At 38.0% G+C, this 22,294-nt stretch overlaps 1 protein-coding gene and 1 non-coding gene across 2 annotated transcripts; one reads left to right on the forward strand and one right to left on the reverse strand.

Moving 5' to 3' along the window:
* Positions 1-8,019: 8,019 nt before the first annotated feature.
* Positions 8,020-8,093, forward strand: TRNAT-AGU. Its single transcript has one exon. It is a non-coding gene; the product is annotated as a tRNA-Thr (tRNA).
* Positions 8,094-8,262: 169 nt separating this feature from the next.
* LOC109216494 (protein NRT1/ PTR FAMILY 1.2-like) lies at positions 8,263-13,030 on the reverse strand. Its single transcript, XM_019380656.1, has 4 exons — positions 12,652-13,030; positions 11,906-12,123; positions 9,479-10,023; positions 8,263-9,221 (listed from the first exon to the last, which is right to left on the reverse strand). Exons 1-4 carry the CDS (start codon positions 12,809-12,811, stop codon positions 8,330-8,332), a joined length of 1,815 nt encoding a protein of 604 aa, XP_019236201.1. The 5' UTR covers positions 12,812-13,030; the 3' UTR covers positions 8,263-8,329.
* Between the last annotated feature and the right edge of the window lie 9,264 nt (positions 13,031-22,294).

Consider the following 22,294-nt stretch of genomic DNA (forward strand, 5'->3'; position numbering starts at 1 on the left):
AGTATTTGACAAAGCAATATACTTATTTATACTGGTCTTGTGATAGTTTCAACATTATTTTAGTTATACAATTAGTTGCATAAGTAAGCCTACTTGATCCTTACAGAGGCATTTTGTCCCTTCAATCCTCTATATTATTTCGTAACTAACAAAGTTCAGATGTGTATTACGTTTGAATTTGCATAGGGCTTGAGTAGACTACATTCTCATACTTTCGTTGCATAAAAACTTATTTTTCAACGTGAAGGCATATTAGATTTTCTTAAACATAAAGTATGAAAATCTTAATTGTTGACTTGTTCTGCCTTTTTCAATTATACTCAAAACACATGTAAGTTGTGTTGGTACTACTGTGTTCAAAATCAAAAAAGTAAACAAACGTTAGTTCAATAAACAAAACGTAAAATAATTCCGAGCCCACTGAATGCACAATGTGTCCTTAAGGAATTTAATCCCCTCACTGTTGCCCAAGGTATACGGATTAATTCCTCCCAGGATAGAACGGAATAACTATTCTGTGATAGCGGCACTTCAAATCACAGAACTTCAGCGAACTCAACAAACGGAGCAAATCACACTTGATACTTATGTTTATTTAGAAAATAATGCAACAATGTAGAAAAGAGGGGAGAAGATTTCAGATTTTCCTTATCTGATTTCATATTTTAAAAAATGAAGCCAAGCCTCTAAATTTATAGACAAAGGAAGGGTGATATGGAGAGGTGCAATCTAAAAGGTGCCTCTTTCATTTCCCATTCACACCCCTTAAAAAAAATGCAACAATCCCCCACATGAATGGGGAATGGTCATATGAGGAAAAACATGCATAAAAATACTGTGTGATTCACAAATAAAGATTAATCGCATCTGGATAAGTAGGTTTCCTTGAACTTTTCGTAGTGAACTTATGTCGGATATACTCGGTCAATCGGTAGATTTGATATCTTTGAACCGTCGAACTTTGGTGTATACCTAGACAACCATAAGTCACACAATTAACCCTTAACCGTCTTTGGTTCTCACGGTTGTGTTCGTTTCAGCCATGAACACCGCCTGGTTTCATGAGTGCTTAAAGAATGGGCCTTTACTTTCATTCCCCTTAAAGCGGCTTACACTTAACACTCACATAGGTGATTTCTAAACGTGTAATCCTATAGACACACTATCTGGTCATATCCTGCCAAACTTAGAAAATCATTAAAAAGCTTTAAGCTTTATTGACTCATCAAAAAGCCTTAATGCTTTACCTTGATTTCTGAACATTGTCTTCATCACGAGAATGGGTTGAGTTATTTGACAATGTTGAACCGTCATTCATAACTTTGTTTGATCTCTTTGAACTTAGCTCTTGTGATCTCCAGTCTGCTAGGTAGAGTTACCGCCATGATGACTTGTCCTAGGCCTTAGCCCCATTCCCTTCGATGATCTTTCAAATGCCTCTCTCGATAGGCTTTTTATAAGTGGATCCGACACGTTATCTCTTGACTTTACGTAGTCAATCGTGATAACACCACTAGAGAGTAGCTGTCTAACAGTATTGTGTCTCCGTCGAACGTGCGAGATTCTCCGTTATACATATGCTCCTGCACATGTATACATATAGGTGCCAAAAGTTTGGCCAAAATGAAATATCTTCTAAGAAATTCCGGAGCCATTCAGCTTCTTCAACGGCCTTGTCTAAGGCTATAAACTCAGCCTCCACTGTAGAGTGGTCAATCCACATTTGTTTGGACGATTTTCAAGACATCGCTCCTCCACCGATGGTTTAGAATCGGTTGAACCGGTGATCTAATTTGCATCACTATACCCCTATATTATCGCGGGATACTTATTGTAGTGCAAAGCATAATTTGGAGTATATTTCAAATACTTCAAAACTCGTTTCATTGTCATGAAAGTTCAAATGCAAACTCTCTTATGTTGTAGACTAATACGTCTCGACTTTCGATTGCATATCAGATTATTGACTACACTTAATGTAGTAATTATAACAACAGCTGGAATGATTGGCATCAATTGTGGCCACAACCTTTTAATATATGACATATTTCGCAATCATTCCGCCATTTTCAAGCATTTGTATGCTATTTATTCATACGTCTATATGATATGCAAATTATAGCACCTTCATTCATGAAAACATCCAACTTGGAATGGATTTTGGTCATGTTCATCGGTTGGTTCACCGCATTATAGACCAACGTATTAATACATTTGTTCATGAACGGTCATGTCCATACAAAAACGTACAAACGTATCTTTCTATGAAAAATCACAACCTTCAAAGTGACATCATTTCATAAAAGAACTAAACAATATAAATTTTCAATAAAGAAAATGATCTTTCGAGAAAGGCACGTGACCAACTTCCGAATTAGTAGTTTCATCAACTAGTCTTCATTAAGACTAAACAACTGATGAATTTACCAACTACTATATCAGTGGGGTTCAAAAAAAATTATATCATTTAGTCATTACGTCTAACATTGGCTTTTGTCATGCATAAGCTAAAAGCCCCCACATTTTAAATATTTTATCAACATATCATCTACATATAATCAAATAATGACTATATGACTTGAAGTTTTCTTAATGTAAACATATTTGTTTACACTCATTAATTTTGGAACCATTTAGACAANGGATATTTTAGTAATTTAACTTTTACCTTTTGAGGTTCCCACTTTTATAATAATATAGATATATGATCCTTCTCATTTCCTTGCTTTTAGCCATCTGTTTCATATAGTTGTCTCTTGCATAGTAATATTATAGAAAGGATTCAAGAGATATTATGACATTAATTTTATGATTCACTTAAATTCTAACAGAGTTTTATAAGAAATGTTCGATCACGAAACTGGTTGTATTTTATATGTCTTGTTAAAACTTAATTCATTTTAACATATAATCACACAGTGGTAATTATTTAAATGGTCTATCACGTCATTGGTGGAGGATAAGACGATGGATTCATGTTCCAACTCACTATAAAGATAAAACATCGAATTTGAGTCCCGATGTATGATGATAAAATTCTGGGTTTGAGTCCCAACATATTATGGCCTAACTTTGTATGGGTAAGGCATTGATGATTATAATGATGATGAGTCTAAAAGAAGACAATATAATTACCGTGGCCATATGAATTGGCATGGTTGTGACAAAGAACGAAATAATAATCGTCATCATGGTAGTACTTATAAAAGGAGAACAACACGGGTTCTCAATATATTCTTCAAAAGGTGAAGGCAATGTTTACCATCAAATTGGTATGAAAAAATAATAAAGCACGTCACAATGATTATACTCCATTCGTTGAAAAGAATGTGACTTGTGATAAACATTTAGAATGCGGACCCATTCCTGAAGGTGAATGTAGCAATATGTGTAAAAGTAATGAATAAAGACGTACAATGCATGATTGGATACATACCACAACTCGCCTCTAAGGGAGGCTTGAGAGAAAGAAAGATAATGAATACTAAAGTGTGGTTACATGAATATGTCATTGGTCGCGTACATGTGGTACGCCGAAATGTTTGACATGCCTTATAAAAGGTTATTAAAGGCAAAATTCAAGCAAAAAATAATTTTGCTTATGATGACTTTGACCATGACAATTTATTATAATATGATTTTCTCCGTGAAGGAGACATTTACCATATGAATGGTGTGACAAAATATCTTGTAGTACAAAATCAATTAAGAGCTCCGGAAGAACTAATTTATTACTGCTCGGATGAATAAATAATTTTATGATATTGATATTGTGGTAAGTCTCAAAAGAAGCTTTTTGAAGTTTCAAATGTATAAGACAAAGTGGTTGGAATATTGAGAATATAAATGAAAGGAAGGTTGAATATCTTCGTATTATTATAATCATACCGGGTAAATATAAAAGGTTACCCGACTTTCCTTCTAGTTGTACTACACAAGTATAAGCATGATGATGCAATCATATGCAACAAGTAAACTAGAGGTTTACTGAAACAAATATTAGTTGGCATGACCGGTTGACCATACCGGTTCAATTATGATGCGAAAATTAATTAATATTCACATTAGCATATATTAAAGAAATAGAAGATTCTTCAAGAATTCTTTTGTGCTACTTATTCTCATGATATACCAGCTAAGGTTGGGACTGAATGCGTTGATTTCTGAATGAATAAAAGATGATATATATATATATATATATATATATATATATATATATATATATATATATATATATATATATGGACTGTTTACTATTATATGATTTTAATAGATGCATCTATTGTATGGTCATATGTGTGTTTGACTTGCATTTTGGCTTTTGCAAGGCTACTTGCTCAAATTTAGCACAGTTTCAGAATGTAAATTATAATGATTTATCTTGATAATGTTGGTTTAGATTCAAGTTGGTTTAGCAGAAGTTGTATGCCTCTAATTATAGCTAAATAATTGGTTATGAGAACAAAACTCCCTAAAAGAAATTTGATATGAGATGTATTATTTAATATATAGCAGCATTTGTACGCATCTAGCCAACAAGTTATTAATAAATTCTCCCTATCACAATTGGTTCGGGTTCAGGAACCAAATAAACTTCATCTAGAAATATGAATGTTCTATATGATTTAATTGCTCCACCACAATGCATAAAGATGAGTCCTTAAAGAAGATGGGATATGTTTTGGTGATCCAACATAAGGGGAAAAAAATGGGCAGCTGAAAAAAAAAAATTACATGAAATGAATTATTATGAGTACATCTAGATCCTCACACAAGAAAATATGAACTTGAAGTTCAAGTGATAATACATTTGAAAAATATTACTAGGCACATTTGTTGACCCAAATCTAAATATCATATTTCAGCTGCTAGTCTATGGCACACATGAAGCATAATTGACTAATCGGTTTCAAAAATAGAACTCCTTGAAGAAGGAGAGGAGCAAATGATCAAGATGGTCATAATAAGGAGGCAAGTGCTCTATAAGAGCACCGTGACATAACACTTTATAAGACCTCATAAANTTATTAATAAATTCTCCCTATCACAATTGGTTCAGGGTCAAGAACCAAATAAGTTCCATATAGAAATATGAATGTGCTATATGATTTAATTGCTCCACCATAACGTACAAAGATGAATCCCTAAAGAATGATGGGAAGTCTTGGTGATCCAACATTAGGGGGAGAAAATGGGCAGCTGAAAAAAGTATTACATGAAATGAATTATTATGAGTACATCTAAATCCTCGTACAAGAAAATATGAACTTGAAGTTCAAGTGATAATTCATTTGCAAAATATTGCTAGGCACATTTGTTGACCCAAAGCTAAATATCATATTCAGTTGCTAATGCTCCAAATCGAATAAATTCCATGAAGGACTGAGTCTATGGCACACATGAAGCATAATAGACCAATCGGTTCAAAAATAAAACTCCTTGAAGAAGGAGAGGAGCAAATGATCAAAATGACCATAATAAGGAGGCGAATGCTCTATAAGAGCACGACGACATAACACTTTATAAGACCTTATAAGAGAGGCTCAGGTACCTGAAAATAATGAGATATCGATAAATTATGTCTTTATTGAGTGATGATGGAACCGATATAAAATGATCATCGACGATATTATTGATATAATGTAGCACTCAATATTATTAATATTGACGAGAATCTTGAGCTCAAATCTGTCAGAATGTGGACAGATAAATGATTGGCCAAAATGAAAAATACGCAATCAAGATTGACTTCACCTGAAAAATGTGAAGTTGGACGTATAGTCCCAACACCTGAAAGTATAAAGCCCAGTGGAGGTAAACATATTTTCTTGTGCGAAAGTAAAATGCAAAATCAAGTCTATAGATAAAAGATAACTTGTAGCACAAGATTTTTTCGTAAACATCCTGGCATTGATTATATGGAGACATATTCTCCTGTGGTGGATGCAATCACATTCAGGTATCTTATCAGTCTAGCAATTCATGAAAAACTTGATATGCCTCTTATGGATATTGTCACACCTATTTATATGGCTCACCGGACAATTAAATTTTTATGAAAATCCCTGAAGGATTCAGAGTACCTGAAACATACAAAGCTTCCCGGGAAACTTATTCAATAAAGCTTCAGAAATCCTTGTATGGATTGAAGCAATCAGGGCGCATGTGGTATAATCGCCTCAATGAATACCTATTAAAAGAAGGGTACAAGAATGACACAATTTGTCGTTGTGTCTTTATAAAAAGATCTGGATCTGAATTTGTCATAATAGTTGTGTATGTTGATGACTTGAATATCACTGGAACTCCTGAAGAGCTTCCAAAGGCAGTAGAATGCTTGAAGAAAAAATTTGAAATGAAAGATTTTGGAAAGACAAAATTTTGTCTTGTCTTACAAATTGAGCATTTAAAAAATAGAATATTTGTCCATCAATCAACGTACACCGAAAATATTTTGAAGCGCTTTTATATGGATAAAGCACATCCATTGAGTACCCCGATGGTTGTGAGATCGCGTAATATAAATAAGATCCATTTCGTCCTCATGAAAATAATGAAGAGCTTCTAGGTACTGAAATACCATATCTTAGTGCAATTGGGGCATTAATGTACCTTGCTAATAATTCTAGACCAGGTATAGCTTTTTTTGTAAGCTTGTTAGCAAGATTTAGTTCTTCTGGAACACAAAGACACTGGAATGGTATTAAGCATCTATTCAGATATCTGCGAGGGACCATTGATATGGGATTATTTTATTCAAATGAATCTACGTCACAACTGATAAGTTATGCAGATGCAGGATATTTGTCTGACCACATAAAGGTCGATCTCAAACATGCTATTTATTTACATGTGGAGGTACTGTCATATCATGGCGTTCAACAAAATAAACTATGATTGCTACTTCTTCAAATCATGCAGAGATAATAGCCATTCATGAAGTGAGTCGAGAATGCGTTTGGTTGAGATCAATAACTCAACATATCCAGGAGTTATGTGGTCTTTCATGGGGAAAGGATATCCCAATAACATTATATGAAGATAATGCTGCATGTATAGGTCAACTAAAAGGGGGATATATATTAAAGGAGACAGAACAAAACATATTTCACCAAAATTCTTTTTCACGCATGGTCTTCAAAAGAATGGTGAATTAGATGTTCAACAAATTCGTTCAAGTGATAATTTGGCAGATTTGTTCACTAAGGCATTGCCGACATCAACATTTGAGAAGTTAAGATACAAGATTGGAATGCGTCGTCTCCGAGATATCAAATAAGGTTTTTTTTTATTAGGGGGAGAAATACGCGTTGTACTCTTTTTCCCTTAACCAAGGTTTTGTCCCATTTGGGTTTTCCTGCTAAGGTTTTTAATGAGGCAACTCTTAATGCGTATTACAAGATATGTGTACTCTTTTTCCTTCACTAAGATTTTTTCCACTGGGATTTTCTTAGTAAGGTTTTAATGAGGCACATTATCTGTTAGTGGACATCCAAGGGGGAGTGTTATAAATCCTGCAAATGGTTTCATCCACTTGCAACGATGGATGTCTTCCATAACAATTTTAGATTGGTTATGTATCCTTAACAGGTTTTAGATTGATTATGTATCCAAAACATGTTTTAGATTGGTTATGTATCCAAAACAGGTTTTAGATTGGTTATGTATTCATAACAGATTTTGGATTGGTTTCGTAACAACAAAATATTTCTATAAATAGGTTCACTGATGAACGTATTCGATATACTCTCAAAACGAACAAGTAAATCCTCTCTTCTAATGTTATCATTCTCTTCTATTATTAGTCCTAGTTAATTACATAGTTCTTGCTATATTGTTTTATTTTATAACATACCCACATTTTTACGATTTTACATTCAACTACGCACTTTTTAAATGATTTAGGAATTGATTTTTGTGAGCTTAATTATTATGGAAAACATTTGAATGATAAATAGGGATGCAATTCACTTGGAAGAAATAAGAAAAATAAAAAAGTGATATGTAATAGTCCAACAAGTTTTCATAGCTCAATTGGTTAGAGTACCCGTTCAGTAAGCGGGAGGTCTTGAGTTCGACTCTCAATGAAAGCAAAATTATTTTTCCAGCTTAAAGTTTTGCCGTTTATGGTATTTGATTCCTTGCTCTCTTGCTCTTTATATTCTAGTTCGCTTATTTCAAATACCTTATCTTCAACTACTTGATTCATCGCTTTCTTATTCTTTTTCCTTTTAATGGCTTTAGGAAAAGAAAAAAGAAAAATGAAAAACCTAAAAGCACTTATAAATACTGGAGTATGTATACACTAAACCAATAGCTCAACAGGAATTCAACTACTTGATACATTCTCCTGTGGCAAATCAGCACCTCCCTCTACCATTTTCTTACTCATATTCTCAACACAAGGTCCATATGCCCAACTACAAACCATAAAATAAAGCAAATTAAAACCTGTCATAATTGCAAGAAGCCAGTAATAGTTCTCGTAGCGACCTCTGTTAATATTGCTTGAAACCCAACTTTCTTTCCCTTCTCCTTTAGTAAGATTATCCACATTGCTCAGTATCACACTTGCCAACAGATTTGCCACAGCCATTCCTAGTCCAAACATAGCAGCTGCTATACTTGACATACTTTTAGGAAGCTCAGAATAGTAGAACTCGGTTTGGCCAATTGCATTGAATGCCTCGGCTATTCCGTTTAAACAATGTTGTGGTACAAGCCACATTGCTGACATTGTCACGACCCCTTCAGGATTGTTCAAAAGACCTTGCTCGATTGCCTTTCCTCGTCGAATATGTTCTATGATACCGGATATTAACATGCCCATGCAAGAGAAGAATATCCCAATTCCCATTCTTTCTTTGGTTCCAAGACGAACTGGTTTTCCTCTGATTCTTGATGCCAATGGAAGGATAGCGCGATCATATAGGACAAGCCAAATTGTTAAAGCAATGATAGTAAACATTCCAAAAGAGCCTGCTGGAATTTCAATGCTTTTAGTTATATGTCTGTTCATGGAATTAGCTTGAAGTAAAGGGAACGAACTTTGGCTTAAGTTTATCGATATCATGATCCCCGTTGACCACAATGGCATCACTCTAATGAGCGATTTTAGGTCCTCAACTTGCTCGACTGTGCAAAGATTCCATGGGTCGACTGCAACGCCATCTTGTTTAACATCTTCAGGGCATTTTATGATACAAGCCTTGTTTAAGAACCTAAATATAGGAAACATCAGCTTTTAAATAGGAAAAACAAAAAAAGGGCAGCCCGGTACACTAAGCTCCCGCTATGCACGAGATACGGGGAAGGGCCGTACCACAAGGTTTTATTGTATGCAGTTTTGCCCGCAAGACTTGAACCCGTGACCTCCTGGTCACATGGCAGCAACTTTATCAGTTACGCCAAGGCTCCCTTAAATAGGAAAAACAAAAAGGTAATAAATCCTAGGATAAACGAGAGAGTTTTGTCACACCTCAATTTGTTCGTTGGCACGGAAAATTCTGAACCTTTGTTGTGATGGTAACCAGAATTCTCAGAAGGATAAGCAACTTTCCTATTCTTATAAGCAACCACAATTACTTGTGCTAATCCGGTAAACAAGTTTTTGCTGGGCTTTTGCTTGATATAAAGTGGAGAAGCAAGAAAAAACAGCAGACCAGAGAAGAACATAATTATAGCAGGAACTCCAAAGCCAACTTTCCATCCCATGTGATCTTGAAGGTATACAATACCGGTCATAGCAATCAGAACAGAGATCATAGCTGAAGCATAGTACCAGTTAAAAAATGTCTCCAACACGCGTTTGTTATTAGGATTATCGGGCTTGTCAAACTGATTTGCACCGAATGCTAAAGAACATGGTCTTACACCACCAGCGCCAATCGACATTAGCATAAACGAGGAAACCAAGAGCGTATATTGAGCCGGTGTTGTAGATTTACACGCCTGACCTGATAGATCGCAAGCGGAAGGCCTTGCTTTCGGAATCATTGCTGTTAACCACAATAGAACTGCTCCCTGCAAATGGAACATTAAGATGTTGACGGAAACAGAATTTCAAGAAGATGAGTGCATCACTATCTTTAACATATATATTTAATTTGGTTATATGAAATTCAATGATAAACGCTAACTAAATGAGTAATTATAATTAGTTGATGCTATCATCTCAACAAATTATCACTCAGTTTTACAATAAGCTGTAGAAGTTTATTCTTTTTGATAACCTGTTAGGAGTTTATTCTTTTAACAGCTAATTAAACACAAGAGCTCGTATTGTTCGATATTTTAGAAATTTAACATTGAAGATTTGTTTCTGAATTTGAATCTCGCAAACTAAAAATAGATCAGGAATATTTTGGTCTAATGGAGCTTTTAAGTCATCTTTTGGCAAAAGCTACGCGTAGGCAGTTTAAGCATCTGACATATGTATAGTTTATGACCTCGATTAATTCCACTGAGTACCTGCTATCATCCACCGGTACTTGTACCAGGTAATTCTAATCAAAAGGACATGGGCAGGATTTGAACCTGAGACATGATTCAGCTCCCACTTTATTCACCACTAAGGTCACACCCTTAAATGACGTTTAAGCTCCCACTAGGCGCGGGGTTCGGGAAGGGCCGGACCACAAAGGTCTATTATACACAGCATTAACCTGTATTTCTCGAAGAGGCTGTGTCCACGGCTCTAACTGTGACCTCCTGGTCACATGGCAACACTTTACCGGTTACGCCAAGACTCCCGTTGACGTTTCTTCCAAATAGAATCAACTAATATTAGCAGTAAATAAGATAATCACGCACTGTACAGATCTAAACTGCATTGGATCCTCTGATTAGAATAACCAGTACTAAGAACTATACTAGTATAAAATTTTGTCAGCCTAAGATATAAGTAGCAGTGTAATTCTATTTTGCACTATTGAGATATGCTCAGGTATAGGGATCCAATCACAGTCCTTCCTTCTTCTACCTCCCTCTCTTCCAATATTCACGAGCCCACCAACAGAAGGAAAAAAAAAGAAGACAAAAGCAGTACTTTGTCATCCAAAAAGTAATATTCCACTATGAAAATAGAAAATTTTTTATCCGTACTTGATGTTTATAATATGGTAAAAACTTAACCGCACCGGGTGTTTACACCAAACCAATAGATATATGACATGTGTCTTGCATATGGACTTCAATCATTTAACCATGGTAAATTACGTGCATTCTCATCTAATTAAATTAATTAACCATAGTGAGTTAATATAGTTTAGTGTAAACACCCGGTGTGGGTAAGTATTAGATGAGAATAGAAAATTTTTTATCCGTACTTGATGTTTATAATATTAATTTACCATGACAAAGTAATAAATTTGGGTTGAGAATGAGTATTAATTAACATTAATGTATGTAAAAACATGTCATATATTCATTACTTTGGTGTAAATACTAAACAAATTTTTCCCTGAAAAAATAGAGGTGGCTACGTGATAGACATGAATTAAGCAGTATTTAATACTTAAACTTGACAGGTTACACTTAATCTACCTCACACGACATGACAACATTATACAGCTATAGTACCCTAAGATTAACTAACAAACTATGGAGTATATGTTTATTTTAATATATACAGTTAGCTACCAGCTTTTTAAATAATGCTAAACCGAGAAGATAGGAAAAAGTGTCAAAATAAACTACTCCATAAGTGATAAGCCCATTAAATATTGGCAAATGGGAAACTAAGAAGGAAAGACTTCATACTATAATATGCGCTGACAGTTAAGAGGACAACAAATCTACATTGTATCAAGGCTGGAAACAAGTGTACCTCGTACCAATTACTACAGTATATAAAATTCAGGTTCCGTAAAAACCAGTTAATGATTTACGGAGTAGTAATAATTACCAGGAAACTGAAGATGGAACCAAATCCAATTACAAGGAATCGACCCAGATATGAATCTGCAATGAAAGCTCCAACTAGTGGCAAGAAATTTGTAGCCGATGACCAATAAAAGAGTAGATTTTGAGCTGCAGTGACTCCCATTCTGTAATCTTTCATAAGATAGAATGTCATGTTGGGTAAAAGTCCATAACTTGCCACCTTCTCCAGCGACTCATTTGCTGTTCACAACGTAAAAACCATGTTTGGGTCATGTTAATTGCCCACAAATAGCCAGTAAATTCAGTTTATAAGAATGTCTAACACATCTATACAAGATGGAGTAGAAAAGAACAAAAATAAAAAAATTTAAAAACTAATTATTCCCTCCGGAGAGAGAGAGTAAAGTGGTACCAGAATGCACATTACATTGTATATAAGATGTTACTACTAATATATAGAGTATTTTTGCCGAACTTTAGGGGTGCCGGTTATCCCTAATTTTATAACATAGGTGTGACTCTGCCTATAAGTCACTATGAAAGTAGCTACTAAATGGTTTTATTAGGGTAGACTGACTATATCGTATCCTATTGATGCGATCCTTCCCAGACCCTGCTTGAAAACAGGATACTTTGTGCACTGGGCAGCCTCACTTATCATCCATTTTAGATGGAAAACAAATTGATTGGACACAGAATTTAAAAAAGAAAGACTTTCGGAACGTGCGTCGTAGAAAAAGACATGAAATTTTCCATGGAAATGGTTACCTATAATGAATGGCATGGTTATAAGACCACCCTTAGATCTTGTCATGATTCTTGGAACCGCCATTGGAGAAAAAGAAGAAGAAGAAATTTGGTGGTGATCATCCTCCTCCGTTTTAGTCATATGATCTGAAGAAAGTTCCATCATTTCCTTCTCGGCCATTAGCAACAGCAAGAAGATGACTAAGCTGGTTACTAACTAGTGATGAAAGTAAGCAGAGAACGAGAATTAGGTAAAGAGGGGGGGATTGTGTTTTCTTATGATGTAGTGAAGTGAAACTCAAAAACAAGCTGAAAGCTGGATGTATAGTGATATCAGACAAGTATCATGGGGATGGGTTGGGGTTGGCTCTGCAGTTGCTTTTTTCCTACGACAAGAAATATTGCCATTATACCCTCTCTCTCTCGCTTTTTAAAAAGATGACTAATAATTCGACCGTCTGCACCCTGCAGACAAGCTGGCAGGGAATTACGTGCGATTCTGTGTTAAAGGTTACATCCTTTAATTTTATATTTTATTGTATTTTTTCTTTTAACAATGAGCACGAACGAACAGAGAAGATGAGCATTGGTGTAATTGCTAAAGTTGCTGTCACGTTCGAGCCGTGAAAATAATATCTTGCAGAAATGCAGGGTAAGATTGTGTACAAACCTTTGTGGTCCGGCCCTTCCCCAAACCCCACATATAACGTGAGTTTAGTGCATCGGGCTGCCCTTTTAATGAGCACGAACATTAGTTCCTCCATTTTAATTTATATGGTGGTAGTTAATTGGAAAAAGAAATAAATTACCAAAATTTATGTTAAATATAAAGTTTAAAGTTGAATTATTTTTAAATATAAAAAGATGACTTTTTTAGAACAGATTAATTATATGAGAAAAATGTGATAATCTAATTTGAAACATATGGAGTAATACTACTTTGTTCATCACAATCATTTTACATGAAATTAATTGGGGAAAGAAGGCTTTTGCAACAATCTTTTCAGCGGATAACGATAACAACATTTAAATACTCCCTTTATTCTAATTTATGATATTTTTTGCTTATTGAGATTCAAACTTCTTAATTTTGAGTTCAAAGGGGTTTTATATAGGCACTATCACATAAAAGAAAAAAATCACCTAATAAAATGGTTAAATACTTGCCAACAAAAATCTAATGGAGGCCTAGGCATTCACTATGTTAATGTAAAAAATATGTGCACCTTAGCTAGTCTAGTATGGAGACTACTCACAAATGCTACAACTCCCTAGGCAAGACTTATTATCACCTCATATGGTATTAGTACTGCTAAGATCAAATACTCCTTCATTTGAAAAGGTATCCTAAAGGAGTGAGAGTTATGTTCAAAAGGTATTACATGGTCACCCCACTACCAATCTAATATGAATATATGGCATACTAATTGGATTCCCAATGTAAAAAGCCTTAGAAATACTATTGAAGACCCTCTCTCGATTAGTGATTACTCCATGAAAATTAGGGACTTTATAGTGACCATAAATGGGATTTCACTAAGTTATCTATTAACATCCCAAACGACATCAATGAAAACATTTCTAAGGTAAGAATTCGTTCAAAGGGATTAGCAAGTGATATTCCTATATGGTCACTAACAACAAAAGTTTTTTCACTATAAAAATTTGCTGCAATCTAATTGACTCCCCTTTAGATAACCAACTGGATTATAAATGGATTTGGGATCTAAATTGTCCTAATAAGATAAAATTCTTCTTATGGCAATGTCTACACAATAGGATACCATGTAGAAAATACCTAGCTAATATAGGTATTAACATAGACTTATTGTGTGGGCCAAAATCTGAACAAAAGAATTCTACTCAAGGAAGAACGACCAAGAGTCGATCAAAACGAGGTCAATTATTGGAAGCAATATACCGGCGAGTGATTCAGTTACGGTCGAGGTCGAGCACTCAATTCGGCCTGAACGGCTGGATCAACACTTATATTTTAGAGGAATATTCCACGGGATATTCCAAAAACTTAGGTATTCCGGTTAAGGACCGCTGGGTAAGGAAAGTGTTTGGTATAAATATCATGAGAGAGTGTGACATAAGGGGAATGGCCTGAGAAGAACACACACACACAAACATATACATCTCTCAAAAGATGAAGATATTCCCCAACCTCAGGCTCTTCGCCGAAAAAGGAGATAAGAGCTTAGAATCTCGGTATTCATCTGTAATTCAATTTCATCAAATGTACGGAAGTCAGTCTTGCTGAAAAATGGTGATTTTTTTCCTTTATGTATTCTTCATTATCATTTGATATTATTGGAGCAATCATCATTTCTTACATTGTGAGATTCAATCGCAGCTACAATTAAATTTTATGTTCAGTTATGCTTGTTTATTCCTATCTCCCATCTCAGATCTAGAATAAATTATCTCTGGCTAGAATTTGCCCCAAATCTTTTTATTTAGTTAGTTTAAGAAAAAGTCCTAATACTTTTCAGTCAAATAATTTGGTGTCGTCTGTGGGGAATTTTCTAGCAAAAATCTTAGTTTCCTCTAGATCTAAAGTCAATCAGAGTTCCACTTCCCGGTTTTCATAGCCTCGCCCTCTCATTACAAACACCAACTTGAGAAATTTGTAGGCAAGCTTTTGAAATAACCGAACCAACCAAGGTCAGATCTTTGCATGAAATCGAAATTATGTTTGATATCTATACGAAATCCACGTCTTGCTGTAGTGATGGGTTTGGTACGTCGTGAGTATGAGTTGTCAAAGTAGGATTATGGCCACTACGCACTGAGCACGTCCGCAATCCTATTTGCTATATTAACGTTAGATACCAATTCTGTACTTTATGCACACTGCCCCCTCTCTCTTAGGAAGGGACGATAGCCTATTGTGTAATTCTTTGAAATAACAAGCTTGTCCTGCCCGTATGTACGGAGTATAACTTATGTTTCCCTTATTTTTGTGCACCTGGGACGTGATTAGACCGGGACTCAAACTCGAGATCCCAACGGGCAAAGTAAGTTGTCAGCCCATAAGATACCCAGACTCGACTAACGACAAAGCTAAGCACGAGGCTGAGATCAAATCTGAAGCCAGCATTCGAGTATGGGGCAAAACGAGTCGTTCTACAACGCCCCTCTCCCCTCGCCAACCAATCAGGTCAAGGTAACAAACGATTTCGTTTAAGTTTAACATGTTATTTTTTCTTTTGGATTAGGATAGGAACATGAGCATTCCCCCAGATGCGCGAACAAGGAACAAACGCCATCGAACAAACACACTAGGAAAACGTTCAGCACTATATCATCCTGCAGGCAACGGTCGAGTAAACCCCCCTCCCCCAAAGAGTTGGTGCTTAACGCCATAAAGGAAAAAGCCTGTATAGACTAGGACTGGGTCTCCAGCCCGAAAAATATACGAATCTCTCCAACAAGTTGGTGCTTAATGCCATAAAAGGAAAAGCCTGTATAGACTGGGACTGGGTCACCAGCCCGGAAAACATACGAATCTCTCCAACATGTAGACAGAACACAAGTGCATGAAACTCACACACGCACTCGCCAAAGAAACTATGCGACGATACAACTAGCTAAAATTTGATCTCGTCCATACATTAAGACGTCCCGAAGCTTGACCAAGACATTCATCGCTCCGCCTATTGACTACTTCTCTAGGACGAGCGATGAAGGGACTACACAGACTGGGACTCCTCGAATGTACGTACGGATCGAACAGAAACATGTAATATTCTCCAATGAACAAACAAATCAGTATGACATTCTTACACATCACCAAATGTACACAATCACGCCAACATAAAGGAAATATACATTCGATCTCACTTGAATTATTTTCTAAGTCTACATTCGACCTCGCTCGAATCGACTTACATTTCAACCTTGTTCGAATCAATCTACATTCGACCTCGCTCGAATTAGCAAGTCAAAATTCGACCTCGCTCGAATTAGCAAGTCAAATCTGACCTCGCTCGAATTAACAAATTAAATTCGACCTCGCTCGAATTAGTAGGTCAAATCTGACCTCGCTCGAATTAACAAATTAAATTCGACCTCGCTCGAATTAGCAAGTCAAATTTGACCTAATTCGAACTAACAAACTAAATTCGACCTCGAATTAGCAGGTCAATCTGACCTTGCTCGAGTTAACAAGTCAAGTTCGATCTCGAATTAGTAGGTCAAATCTGACCTCGCTCGAGTTAACAAGTCAAGCTCGACCTCGCCCGAATCGACAGGTGAAATTCAACCCTGCTCGAGTTAACTACCACAAGTCAGGGACTTATTACGAGAAGATCCAAGAAATTCGAAAAGAAAAGAGAAGGAAAGGCCAAAGGAATACAATCAAGGACGAATCAACTACTTCATTCAAAGAAAATATAGCGTCTTACAAAGGGCCATAAGGGGGCCCCTACCCAACCAAGTAAAAAAAAACTAAGTACAGGAGGAAAAATTAAGTACAAGAGCTTCATTCAGCATTATCCCCATCCACGCCGTCACCTCTCTCTCCGCTTGGTTCAGCAGCTTCACCTCCATCATCACCCTCTCTATCGGAATGTTCTCATTAAAGGCAAGCCCGTCCTCGGCCTCATCAACTCCACCAGCCTCTAGCGTCATGGAGTCATAACCACAGGCAAGCCGGGCCTCACGCGCATTAACTCGAGCCTCTTCGAAAGCGACTTCAGAAACACCCTCCGCTGCCAACAAATCCTTATATATATCATGCTGAGCCTCATCATGGATCCACATCTCATACAAAGGGCGAGGAACAACAACAGAGGCAGACGTAGGAGGAGTCGAAGCTAACAATTGAGCCCTCTCAGCCTCGAGAGCAGCAATTTGATCACCCAGGGTCGAAACTTCTCTCTCAAGCTCGTCAATTATCTCATCAAGCCGCACCTCCCTCAGAGTGGCCGTTTCCATCTCAGTTGCACGCTCAGACCCGAGAACGCGAATAGAATCTTCCAGTGTCACAGCCCCCGCCAAGGCCGTTACTCGGGCTCCTTTGGCCCTCCCTAACTCGGTCGCCTTCCCTTCCAATTCGTCGCCTTCTCCGCCAATTCAACACTTAGACCGGCGACCCTAGAGTCACTCTGCTCAAGCTCCGCCTGCAGGGCCACCACCTTCGTCTGAAGATCAACACACTCAGCCGCAACACCCTTGCCCACCTCAAGCTCTTCTTCCTTAGCCCTAAGCAGCCTCTCGAGTTCGCTGCATCTGCCCATAGACAGCATCAGGTCCTCCTCCTTCCGCTCTAACTCCTCCCTAAGGGACTGAGGATTGCCGCCCACCCTGAGTCGTACATGCATCTCGCGGCACTTGTCACGGTATTGTTGGTATTTTAAAACCATTTTTTGAAAAGCTGCAGCCCGCCTCTCCTTGTGGCGGAGACTCTCAGTCTCCAAAATAAAAGTCTGGGAAAAGAAAAGAAAACTGAAAGAGAAAATCAGCAAGAGTAGAAGACGTAAAACGAAGAAAGCAGTGAACTCGCCCTCAAAGTCATTCCAGCTACGCCCCGTGATAGGCCAACATCGCTGATCTCCTGAAGGGCCCTGCTTTCAGTAGCAGAACAAAGAAGGGCGAATTGGGGCACTAGGCTCACCTGTCCTCCAACAAATCGCACTCCGGAGTGATCTCCATCAAGCGGAGAAATCATCCGTTCTCGCCTCCACCCGAGTAAACACCGTCTTAAACATGCTTATGTCCTCGGGGTCAATGTCTGAACTGGATTCATAGTCATCTATAACTACTCCCTTTGGCCTCTGCTGGCCAAGGAGGGAGCATGGGCCTGTTGTGAAGTTGATGAACCACTCGGAACGATCGCAGCGGCCTCCGAACTCCGTCCCCCTTCCAAGGGAACCATCTCCACGACCGGAGGAGGCACGGTTTCCACGCCCAAACAAGTGCCATTGCCCGGTTCGGACACCACCAATACGGATTCACCCCTCGAAGGCCCCTCGGTCCTAGTCACCCTGTCCGCCACTGTCCTCCGCCTCTTTAAAGGAGCCTCCTCGTCTTCACCGTCTGACGATTCGTCCACCAAATGAACTGCGGGGGCCGTAACCACTGCTAGGGGGAGCAGCATCTGAGCGGCCAAGCCCGCGAAAGCTGTAGTTTGCAAAACAGCAACGGCCTGAGCATGCTCACTTACAGCCACAACGAGTACTGGCTCGGCAGAGATACCCAACTGGCAAAAAGCAGGCATAGGGGCCCTGGCCCTCCTTGATGCCCTCCGACCTATAAACAAAGAGATAAGAAGATAGAAATGATGGTGTAAAAGTCGACGAGTAAAACCAAAGGTGACTCACCGGCCGCAGGTCTACGCCCAAACCTCTTATTGAAGTACGACCACCTCGCGAATCCCCACAGTACGGGGCAAAACCTGACTCACCCAGTCGCGAATGTCAGCAACCGGTAACGGAGGCTCCCGCTCGGCTGCGAGGTAGAAAGAGAAAGATCAGATTACCCCAAAATAAACTGGTCATTTTAGAAGGGAAACACTTAGGAGCAAAGTTCCACTCCTCGGGGAATCCGCTGGGGTTCGATACCACGTGCATTGTCTTCACGTAGAAGAAATTTTCCCAAAAATGACGATTAGTTTTATCGTCCATCTTCACCACCAAGCCCTTGGTCCCCCGATGGCGCATATGAACGATCGTACCCCTATGAAAACTTTGGGCAAAGAGATGAAGCACATCGTGTAGAGAAATACCACAGCTGGACAGCTCTGCGTATTTGATAAGCATGAGGAAAAGCTTGTATATGTACGGAGAGAGCTGAGCCGAACATACGTTGTAAAAATGGAAAAAATCCTCCATCAAGGAAGGAAAAGGAATCGTGTAGCCGACGACAAACGGGTACGCGTAAAATGCGTAGTGCCCCGGGCGATGTACTTGTACTACATCCCTACTAGCGGGAACGATTTCGATATAGGCCGAGATTCGCCACTTAGTCCTAAATGTTGTAATCGCCGCCGCATCCATCGTAGAGATGACAGGTCCAGGTTTATCCTCAGGTAGGTTTTTAAAGTCTGACCTAGCCTTCCTAGAGCGGGGGATTATCTCATCCACGGTGGGGACGTTTGCATCTTCCACCATGGCCGCCCCTTCCTCATGAGGAGGTGCATCCGCAGCCAACGTCACAAGGTCAGATGAAGCACTGGCCATTTTTCTGATTGTGTGCGAAAAAGAAATACAAAATGAAGGAGATGACGGTAGGAAAAGATACTGAAGGGGAAAAGAAAGCACAGAAGCTGGAAACTCGAAGAAGAAAAGAACTCAGGCTTCAAAGGCTCTAAAAATATAACAATTCAAATAAGGAGTGCCTATCCCTATTTATAAGAATATAGGCACCCCAATCGAGAAAGCCCAAACGTCGCCTCATTAATTTCGAAATGGAAAAAGCGAGGGAAACGATGTAACCTATGTGGAACGTGCGCCATAATGACGCATGATGAAAATGTCATTTCAAACTGACGTAATGGCCAGGTTTGGCTCTTGAAGCGTCACGTCGCCATCTCGCCGAAAAAGGGGTATCACTCTTCGGCCAATGTGCTCAGATTTCTCAAAAAGTGACACTGGCAAAGTCCGCCCACCGAGGTCGCCCAAAAGCAAACTTGACGGGCGGAGGGACTAACTGTATGGGTCAAAATCTGAATAAAAGAATTCTACTCAAGGAAGAACGACCAAGAGTCGATCAAGCCGAGGTCAAGTATAGGAAGCAATATACCGGCGAGTGATTCAGTTATGGTTGAGGTCGAGCACTCAATTGGGCCTGAACTGCTGGATCAACACTTAGATATTTTCGAGGAATATTCCACAGGATATTCCAAGAACTTAGGTATTCCGGTTAAGGACCGCTGGGTAAGGAAAGTGTTTGGTATAAATATCATGAGAGAGTGTGACATAAGGGGGGTGGGCTGAGAAGAACACACACACACAAGCATATACATCTCTCAAAAGATGAAGATATTCCCCAACCTCAGGCTCCTCGCCGAAAAAGGAGATAAGAGCTTAGGATCTCGGTATTCATCTCTAATTCAATTTTATCAAATGTATGGAAGTCGGTCTTGCTGAAGAATGGTGATTCTTTTCCTTTATGTATTCTTCATTATCATTTGATATTATTGGAGCAATCATCTATTTCTTACATTGTGAGATTCAATCGCAGCTACAATCAAGTTTTATGTTCAGTTATGCTTGTTTATTCCTATCTCCCATCTCAGATCTAGAATAAATTATCTCTGGCTAAGATTTGCCCCAAATCTTTTTATTTAATTAGTTTTAGAAAATGCCTAATACTTTTTAGTCAAACACCTATATGCCCTATTTGCAAAAGAAATGAAGAAGAATCTATCACCCAAATTTTCTTTAATTTCAAAACCACCAATCACTTTTGGAAAAGTATAGGATGGCCAAACTTCTATAAACCAAAGGGTAACCACTGGCTTCTTCAATTAAAAGAGTTTGACTGCCAACTAAAGCACAAGTCTATCAATTGGAAGTCTTTCTTTCCATTTTCCATTTGGTATATCTGGTTAAATAGAAATACCAATAACCAAAACAACACTGATATCCCTATTACCATAGACCTAATAAATCAAAAAGCAACCGAATTCAAACTTCTTACTGAAAATAGCCACAGCCCTATAAAGAAGATCACCATCAAAGTAAGATGGCACAAACCACCGAAAGGATGGTTCAAATTAAATATAGATGCAAGCTTTAAGAACAACAACCAAAAATGTGGCCTGGGAGGTGTATTCAGAAATACAAAAGGAAGTTGGGTGGTAGGTTTGCAAAATCTACTAACGCAAATGGATCACTTGAAGCGGAAATTAAGGCACTCCTAGAGGGGCTTCGGACAGCGCAAGAATTAGGAACGTTCTCATTGGATATAGAAACAGACTCCACGGAGGTAATTCACTCTATACAACAAGGCAACAGACTACATGATGATATTGTTAATGAATGCAGGTTGTTAATGCACCAGGAGAAGGAAGTGGTCCTCCGGTACATCTTCCGGCAAGGGAATAATGTAGCACATCAATTGGCAAAGGAGGCTAATGCTCAAACAAAGGGGAAGAAACATTTTGTACAACCTCCATCTCATGTTGAATCGTTTGTAAGGGATGATAAAAAAGAACAATATGTTTTTGTTAAGTACCTTAACTTATGATGCTTGCAATGTATTAGCAATCCTAGGTAATCAAAATGTCCTAAGTGACATGAAGTATGAATGTGATGTACTAAACATTATGTGGCTTTAATATAAATATTTCCTGTTTGCTAAAAAAAATTCATAATTTCGACCGTAAATTTGAATATAAATTTTTTGAATTTTTGAGATAACATTTACCTATTTGAAAACTATGTAAAAAGTACCATAAATCACAATAATTAATAATTTAAATCTTCAAACGGAAAAGGACCAAATATATCCCTTTACTATCGAAAATTGTTTAAACTTACCCTTCGTTATACTATTTGGCCATTTTAGACCCTACCGTTATACTATGAATCACTTTTTCCCTTATTTTGGACGGAGGGACACGTGGCAGTTCCTCATTAAAGGACCCACCCCAATTTAATCTACCCGGTTCACAATTCAACTACCCATAATCCGACCCGTTCTTTTTGCTTTT

The sequence above is a fragment of the Nicotiana attenuata genome, unplaced genomic scaffold (genome assembly GCF_001879085.1).
Source record: "Nicotiana attenuata strain UT unplaced genomic scaffold, NIATTr2, whole genome shotgun sequence".
Taxonomy (NCBI): Eukaryota; Viridiplantae; Streptophyta; class Magnoliopsida; order Solanales; family Solanaceae; genus Nicotiana; species Nicotiana attenuata.

Coding starts and splice junctions, on each gene's coding strand:
- LOC109216494 (XM_019380656.1), bottom strand. CDS start 12,811: ATGGCCGAGAAGGAAATGATGGAACTTTCTTCAGATCATATGACTAAA. Junction 12,124..12,651: donor AACCATGCCATTCATTATAG/GTAACCATTTCC, acceptor CGTTGTGAACAG/CAAATGAGTCGCTGGAGAAG. Junction 9,222..9,478: donor GTGCCAACGAACAAATTGAG/GTGTGACAAAAC, acceptor TCCTATATTTAG/GTTCTTAAACAAGGCTTGTA.